We start from the raw sequence: 7,198 nt of genomic DNA, 5'->3' as shown, positions 1-7,198 counted from the left end.
CTTTTTAGGTATAATAAACCGAACAGGAGTAATCATATTCATGGATGTCTTTGTACATAGAAGGCTCTTAAGCTAGGTCTACCTCCATCGCAGCTGGTTTATTGCTGGGAAGGGTGTTTCACATACTACGATAGGGATAGCCCTGAGTACGAAGCACATTGCGCTACTCATCTCAAGTCTATGACCGCTTAATATTATGAAGTCGTGACGTATCAGCACATGGTTATTCCAATGGCGCCACTAAATCAGATTTTCACGCTATGAAAAAGGCGAGGGGCAGAGTAGGCTCGCGTTGTGTGGCACACATTATAGAGACTCTAAAGGTCTGTTGTTAACAGCTATTCACTAGTCAACACATATCAGCTTATCTAGTCAGGATATCAACACTCACATTTTCAATAATTAGAAAGAGGACTTCGACTGGAAGTAACAGGAGATCTATAGCTATAATAATGGTCCTCCAGTGTCACATGCGACATTAAAGAATCAAAAGACCAAGAGTTCCAGTAACATTCAGTCTGTATCATCCAATATCTCTAGCAAAGGCCGTTGATATATATCCACGATGAAAACGTACTCTAGCCGCCTGGCAATCAAGGCAAAGTTTGACAACAAGGTTGCTATGTCCATTTATGACTAGTCGGCTAAGCGTTTTCTAAACATTCATGGTGAGTTAACAAAGCCCAGACATTGTTTGTCTGGTTGACCACAATTGATCTCTTTACTGTTAGTACCTGTAGCCCCACCATCTACCACTGGCCGGCTCTTCCGCAATGTTCACCAAAACGTGTGAACTGTCATTGCGCACACCCTGTATATGGTCTGGACGCCAACAGCCATCCAAGGGATCACCATGAACCCGGTATTCCAACCGTTGTGAAACCTGACTATAAAGAAATGCCATCACCAAGCCACCTGGCCATCTAGACAGCAATATGGACGCCCAAGGCTCGTACCAGGATACTCCCTCCGCCTTGGCCAGATCCCGCGCCCCGATGTACAGGACGCGCGGGCTGAGGGATGATGCGATCTGCCGCGCTGCCTCGAGACCGACACCCGCGGTCGCGCCTGTGATCAGGACCGATCCGCACGCCAGCAAGAGGTCCGGTGGCAGCGGCGGCGGGTGGCCGGTGAAGTGCTGGCGCAGGGCGTAGGGGAGGGGGCCGTTGGACGAGAGGTCGAGGATTGCGGGGTTGGTCAGGATCATGCGCAGTGGCTCGGGGAGAAAGGAAGCCATTGTGGTTGATAGGGGAAAGAGGTTCCCAGAGACCACCACGTCGATGTTGGGGAGGGCGATGGCCCTTGTCCCCGCTGTGCGCCGACCCGACTACATATCTCGCCAGGCCATACATGCCCCTTGCCGATAAGTTTGGGGACTCTATTCCCCACCACTGCTGCAAGGAATTGAGCAAGGTGGGGCTCTAGTACGACGTTGCATATGGTCATCAGACAACCCAGATGATATGACAGGATCTTGGAAAGTCCGACTAGGGCGCTCAGGGTTGGGGTTCATGAGAAAAGCCGTACTACTCTCAGTCTTAATCTACAATTGCCAGGGGTGATAGCCAGTCACAATGCTCCACATCTACATCACGACAACCTCCGCGGACGGAGTTGAAGCACCGGGCCCTTCTTGTGACTGACGATATAATCCCTCAGCTGAAACTCGACGGGGCTGGTCCTCCCCTCGCGCCCCAGCGGATGCCCACCCCCAATACTCGCATCGTCGCTCGGTGGAAATCGAAAGTCAAAGCGCCAGACGATCGCAGCCGTCAGGATCCGCAGCTCCGTCAGTGCCAGCGCGCGACCCAGACAGGCCCGCGAGCCCAGCGAGAACGGGACGTAGGCCGAAGCACCGCCGCTACCACCTGCTACTGTTACTCCTCCACTTTCACCTTCACCTGCACCTTCACCCTTGTCGCCTGGCCGCCAGCGCTCGGGGACGAACACCCCCGGCCGCAGGAAGTAGCGCGGATCATGATGCAGGCTGTAGACCCCCGTGGCGACGCTGCAGCCCGCGGGGACGCGCTGACCGGCGATGACCGCGCCGCCTTTGGTGACTTTGCGGTATAGGGCGCTGGAGACGCCCGGCGAGATGCGCATCGCCTCCTTCAAACAGGCGTCGAGGTAGGTGCAGCTCTGCAGCACGGGGCCGCTGCGGATCTCGTGGAGGGAATGGAAGGCGCCGCGGATCTCGCTGCGGAGTCGATCATATGCGGTTCGGTATGTGGCGAGGTAGAAGAAGACGGCGCAGAGAACAGCGGATATCGTGTCTGACCCTGGGCATGGTATGCTCTTGTCAGCCTTGCAATGGCCATAGATCAAGATCACTCGCGGGGGAATCGCCTACCAGCCACCACTAAAAGCGCCACCTCCGAACAGATTTCTGCGTCGAGGGACGCAGACCGGCAATCCTGGCCCCGCGAGCCCGCGAGCTCGCTATACACCTCATTCGGCCCCGCCTCGCGCATCATCCGCTTGACCAACTCGCGGTACCGTCTTGTCCCGCGGACCTCATCCCGGAACAGCCACTTGTCGAGCCGCCCGAGAAGGGCCAGCGGCGCATGCATTAGGAACGCCGCGTGCCGCAGCATCCCTTCGATATCCGTCACGACGTGTCTCCGCCCCGGCTGCACGAGGAGGTCGCTGCTGCGCCCGAAGACGAGGTCCGTGATTACATCCAGCGTCGCGTAGCTGCACCAGTCGGAGAAGAGCAGCGGGCGGCCCCAGGGCTCGTTTTCTGGGGCGCCGCTGGCCACGTGGAGGGCCGTGAGGAGGCGGATAGCATGTTCATGGATCTGGGGTTCGACTTTCCTGATCGCGGCGCTTGTGAACGCGGGTCTGAGGGCCTTTGCCCGGCGGCCGTGGTCTTTCGGATCTGTGGCGGTGAGAATGCTCCGGGCGCCGATGTGGAGCACCTCATAGCAGTCGTCCTTGATGATGTTCTTCGAATGCACGTAGATATCTGGCGACGTGTCAGGGCGGCCTTTGCGGCAAACCGCTGATAGAAAACCACACCTTTGAGGCCCTCCACACTGTTGAACAACAACACGTTAGGCCCGTACCGCACAATCGGGCCTTATTGCATGAGACGGACCAGTCAGTTTGGCTTTCTTCTGCGATTCCCTCGCAGTGGGCAGGCTGGGGGCTCTGTTACCATACTGGAGGTGGCACCGCAGGATATGCAGATGCACGTCCCCGCTCGACCGACTCAGCGTCCGGTGCAAGACCTCCATCTTGATGAACCTCGCGACGATCGGCCCGGGGTATTTGGCCAGGGGGTTGAAGTACACCTGGTAGATTACATACGCGATGACCTGGACATTGCGTGTCAGGGGAGAAGTCGCGATTGGGAGGTGGGGGGGGACGGTGTGCTTACAACAAGAAGGAGCCCAGCAACTGTGAGGAGATGCACCTTTGGCACTAGAGCTGCTATGGCTGGGAACTGATGAAGAGGCATCATGGAGGGTTCTTCTTCCGTGCGTTTCGGATAGGACAGGACAAGCAAGCTCTTCAAAATGTGGGATCCTTCTCTTGCTCTCAACGGGGGTGCTAAGGTATCACCCAGGGAGTGGTAGTCAGGACCCGGCGATTAAAGGAAATTTTCGGACTCGGGTGATCTTCTCTCCCATCTCATCATGCCACGCATACATCATCAAGCAGGGGGGTGTGAGGAAACAGGATCCAGCGGCGTGGCGTTGCTGGCGTCGATGCATTGCTTCAGCAGCTATGCAAGGGGCGGGCCTGGGAAAAGCGCCGCAACATCGGGCCTTGCCGCATTGTATTGAAAGTGCGATCTCCCCCGACGGGGGCCTTTGGGGCTATGCCTGGTTAGATACATCCGGACGATCCACAGCGGCCCCCTTGCAAGCCTATGCCCCGGAGTGGCCAATATGGTGTTCTTTGAGGAGTATGACGGATTGAAGAGTCAATGACATAGGATCAACTGCTTCGGTAGGACATGCTTGCAGATACGAGGTTGGTGAAGACAGCTTATGACTACCGCAAGGCCTTGAGCTCGTTGGCCACGGCGCCCCTGCTAAACAGTGCGCACCGTATAATCCACGGGGCTCGGAAAGCGCCAGAATAGCTAAAGCTTACACCCGCGCGAGCTTCCATCTGCAGCCTTGAGACAGCCAGCAAACCATTGCATAATTGCCTCCACCAACCCCTCGACCTCCCCCTCCGTATTCCCCGCGTGTATCATAACCCGGATCCCCTCCGACCCCCTCGCCACAAACGGGTATCCGCCCTGCTGGACGCGGTATTTCTGTCCGCCGAGCGCACCGGCCAGAGACGTGCTGGCCCCGTCCTGGGTGTACAGCGTCACGATGGGCGTCTGGAAGGGCCGGATCTCCCAGTCGCGGAGGAGGGGCACGCGCAGGGTGCCTGACCTGTGTGCCTCGCTCCATTGCGGGTGGGCGTCGAGGTGGCGGTAGAAGTGGGCGATGTTTCGCTGCAGAGATTCACGGCGCTGAGAGAGGTGGTCTTTGTTAGTCTCCTGTTATACATGGAGGGTCGGATGCACGGGCAATAGGTACAACAGACCCGGTCGCCTTCCTGGCTCGTGATCAGCCCGTAGCTTGCCTTCAGCGCCGCCAGGACGGGGAATGTCGGCCCCGTGCTGAAGATCAGGTTGCGGGCCGAGCTCAGCAGCATTGCCTTGACATTCTTGCTGGCCAGCACGGCGGCTGTCGGGTATATTAGCGTGGGAAGAGGAAGGAAAAGGCAACGATAAAGAGCACCTACCCCCCGTCACCCCCGGCGCTTTACCAAACGTATGCACGCGCACCGCCATCTCGGCCTCGAGCCCCCAAAACGAGACGAAGCCCGCACCGCCGGGACCTAACAGCCCATTCGAGTGCGCCTCGTCGATAACAAACACGAAGTTCCCGCGCGGAAGCACCTCCCCGACCGTGAGGAGCAGCCGGTGAATCGGGACGACGTCGCCGGCAATACTGTAGAACGATTCGACGGCGACTAAGACGAGCCTGCGCCCCGCCGCGATCTCCGGGAACCGCGCCTTTGCCGCCTCCAGGCTCTCGCGGAACGAGTCGCAGTCGTTGTGCGCGAAGGCGATCCGCGCGCTGCGCGCCGCGCGGCTCGCCCGCATGCCGTCGTACGTGCTGGCGTGGACGGCCGCGTCGTGCACGATCACGTCGCCCGGCGCCGGGAGGGCCGTCCACACGGCGACGTTAGCGTCGTAGCCCGAGGTGAAGTACGTCGCGGACTCGGCCCCGTGCACGGCGGCGATGTGCTCCTCGTGCTGGGTGAGGTACGCGCTGGGCCCGCCGCCGACGCGGCCCCCCGGGCTGGCGATGGCGAAGTCCGGGTTTTGGGCGAGCTCGCGCAGGAAGGCCTTTGTTAGGGCGCCCGAGGAGGAGAGGGAGAGGATGTCGTTGGAGGCGAAGTCGATCGTGTCGGGCGGTGCTGGGGTTGGGGGGGTCAGGAGGGTTTTCTCGCGGCGCCGGGCTCCGAGCGCATCCTGGATGCGTTGCTCGAAGAGGCTGTTTTTTACTCATGTTTCGAGGGAGTTGTAAACTCTTGGAATGGGTTCTCCTGCTTTCAGAAAGGCCGGGATTTTACAAGCAGAAAAGGTACTGGATAGGGTTGGCGACTGCCTGCTCTTCACAGCGTGTCAACCCGCCCTGGCTCGTCATCGGATCTCGACGCGCCACCAGGGATGAAACGCCCACTGGGTGGGGGGGGGGGTCAATACCGCAATGCCCGGTGCTGGGAAAATGGCGCAGTTGATACAGCGCATGAGGGCAACTGACATGTCGCCATCAGATCAGATCACAAGGAGACATCCAATAACCCTTGCTTACCCTCCTTACTCCCCGTGTGCCTACTCCTCGACACGTCACAGGCGGCTGTTCATTTATCTACATCGGAAATCTATTGGCATCTCGGTTGCCAATCAATAGGGCTGCCTTGTTTATCCCTCGCGAGTCCGCCGCAACACCGCGTGACGATGGCCCCTCCAGTTCAGCACATCTCGATCCTCGGCCTTGGGCACATGGGCTCCGCGCTTGCCCACGCCTTCCTCGACGCAGGGTACCCCGTCACCATCTGGAACCGCACGCCCAGCAAGGCAGACCCACTGGTCGCAAGAGGCGCCACAGTCGCAGCCTCGCCAGCACGCTGCGTCCAGTCCGCCACCGGGCCCGCAGTCATCATCATCAGCCTGGTCTCCGACGCCGCCGTCCTCGCCGTCCTCCGCACCCTCCCGACACTCGAACACCGCACTGTGATAAACTACACGAGCAGCAGCCCGACAGGAATCACCGAAACCGCGGACCTGGTCACCGGCTCGCTCGGCGGCGCGGGGTACCTGCACGGGTGCATCATCTCGGCGCCCTCGAAGGTGAAGACGCACGACGCAACCGTCTTCTACGGCGGGCCGCGTGCGCTCTTCGACCGGCACCGGGCCATCTGCGAGACGCTCGGGGAGGGGGGACAGGACGATCTGGGTCTCCACGGACCTGCCGCAGGTCGCGCGCATGGAGAGCGCGTCGCTTGCGCTGGTTGCGGGGGTGTATGCGGCGTTTCTCCAGGCGCTGGCTCTTGCGCCATCCGCGGATCGCTTGGGTGGAGTGGATTTCATGGCGCAGGTCCTGCTGCCGCAGTTGCTAGGTTTTCAGGAGTTTGGGCCGCGGTTGGTCCGGCAGGACCGGGATGGGTTCCACGGCGTCGGGGAAGATGGGATCTCTGTCGGGACGGCGTTCAGCGTCGTATCTGGCGTGGTTGACGTTGCGGGGGACTGCGGGGTTTCGTCGAGGTTGCTGCGTGGGCTGCAGGGGCTTTTAGGCGAACGGGTTGAGGCCGGAAAGGGCGCCGAGGATCTGTCGGCTGTGGTTGGCATGTTGAGGGGCGCAGATTGAGTGTTGACTTGGGGTTCGCTGACAGGCCTTGTTTGAAGCAGTATGAGCTGTTGTTCTGCTATTGACCGTACCACAGGAGCGTAGTGTTATAGAGGACAGCAAATCGCTGAGATGCCTGTCTGGCGGCCACGAATAGTGTTCCTCATTACAGAAACGTCGGGCAGGTAAACATACCATGCGTGCTTGAAAGGTGCTACTTCTAGTCGGTGGTCCATCAAGCCCATTAGACGTTTGCAGCAGGATGGGATACGTATTCTTGGCTACATGACTCAATATCAAATAAGTCAGTAGCAGTGTGGATGCAACCCAGACCC

The 7,198-nt window shown here is 59.2% G+C and overlaps 4 protein-coding genes across 4 annotated transcripts; 1 reads left to right on the top strand and 3 right to left on the bottom strand.

Moving 5' to 3' along the window:
- Positions 1-727: 727 nt before the first annotated feature.
- On the bottom strand, positions 728-1,237 carry BJX68DRAFT_266356 (uncharacterized protein; the record flags this gene model as incomplete). The annotated part of the gene is made up of 1 exon (XM_071045490.1): positions 728-1,237. The coding sequence occupies one exon, from the start codon at positions 1,235-1,237 to the stop codon at positions 728-730; it is 510 nt and encodes a 169-aa protein (XP_070899890.1).
- Positions 1,238-1,590: 353 nt separating this feature from the next.
- Positions 1,591-3,460, bottom strand: BJX68DRAFT_266355 (cytochrome P450; the record flags this gene model as incomplete). The annotated part of the gene is made up of 5 exons (XM_071045489.1): positions 1,591-2,279; positions 2,351-2,965; positions 3,019-3,078; positions 3,158-3,317; positions 3,380-3,460. The coding sequence occupies 5 exons, from the start codon at positions 3,458-3,460 to the stop codon at positions 1,591-1,593; spliced, it is 1,605 nt and encodes a 534-aa protein (XP_070899889.1).
- Positions 3,461-4,090: 630 nt separating this feature from the next.
- On the bottom strand, positions 4,091-5,660 carry BJX68DRAFT_266354 (aminotransferase class I/II-fold pyridoxal phosphate-dependent enzyme; the record flags this gene model as incomplete). Its single annotated transcript, XM_071045488.1, has 4 exons — positions 4,091-4,474; positions 4,549-4,691; positions 4,750-5,507; positions 5,587-5,660. 4 exons carry the CDS (start codon positions 5,658-5,660, stop codon positions 4,091-4,093), a joined length of 1,359 nt encoding a protein of 452 aa, XP_070899888.1.
- A 314-nt stretch (positions 5,661-5,974) lies between these two features.
- Positions 5,975-6,884, top strand: BJX68DRAFT_266353 (uncharacterized protein; the record flags this gene model as incomplete). Its single annotated transcript, XM_071045487.1, has 2 exons — positions 5,975-6,538; positions 6,615-6,884. 2 exons carry the CDS (start codon positions 5,975-5,977, stop codon positions 6,882-6,884), a joined length of 834 nt encoding a protein of 277 aa, XP_070899887.1.
- Between the last annotated feature and the right edge of the window lie 314 nt (positions 6,885-7,198).

This window comes from Aspergillus pseudodeflectus (assembly GCF_044049435.1).
Source record: "Aspergillus pseudodeflectus strain CBS 756.74 chromosome Unknown BJX68scaffold_18, whole genome shotgun sequence".
Taxonomy (NCBI): domain Eukaryota; kingdom Fungi; phylum Ascomycota; class Eurotiomycetes; order Eurotiales; family Aspergillaceae; genus Aspergillus; species Aspergillus pseudodeflectus.
Note: the sequence above shows the minus strand (reverse complement) of the source record. Positions and strands in the feature narration are given on the sequence as shown.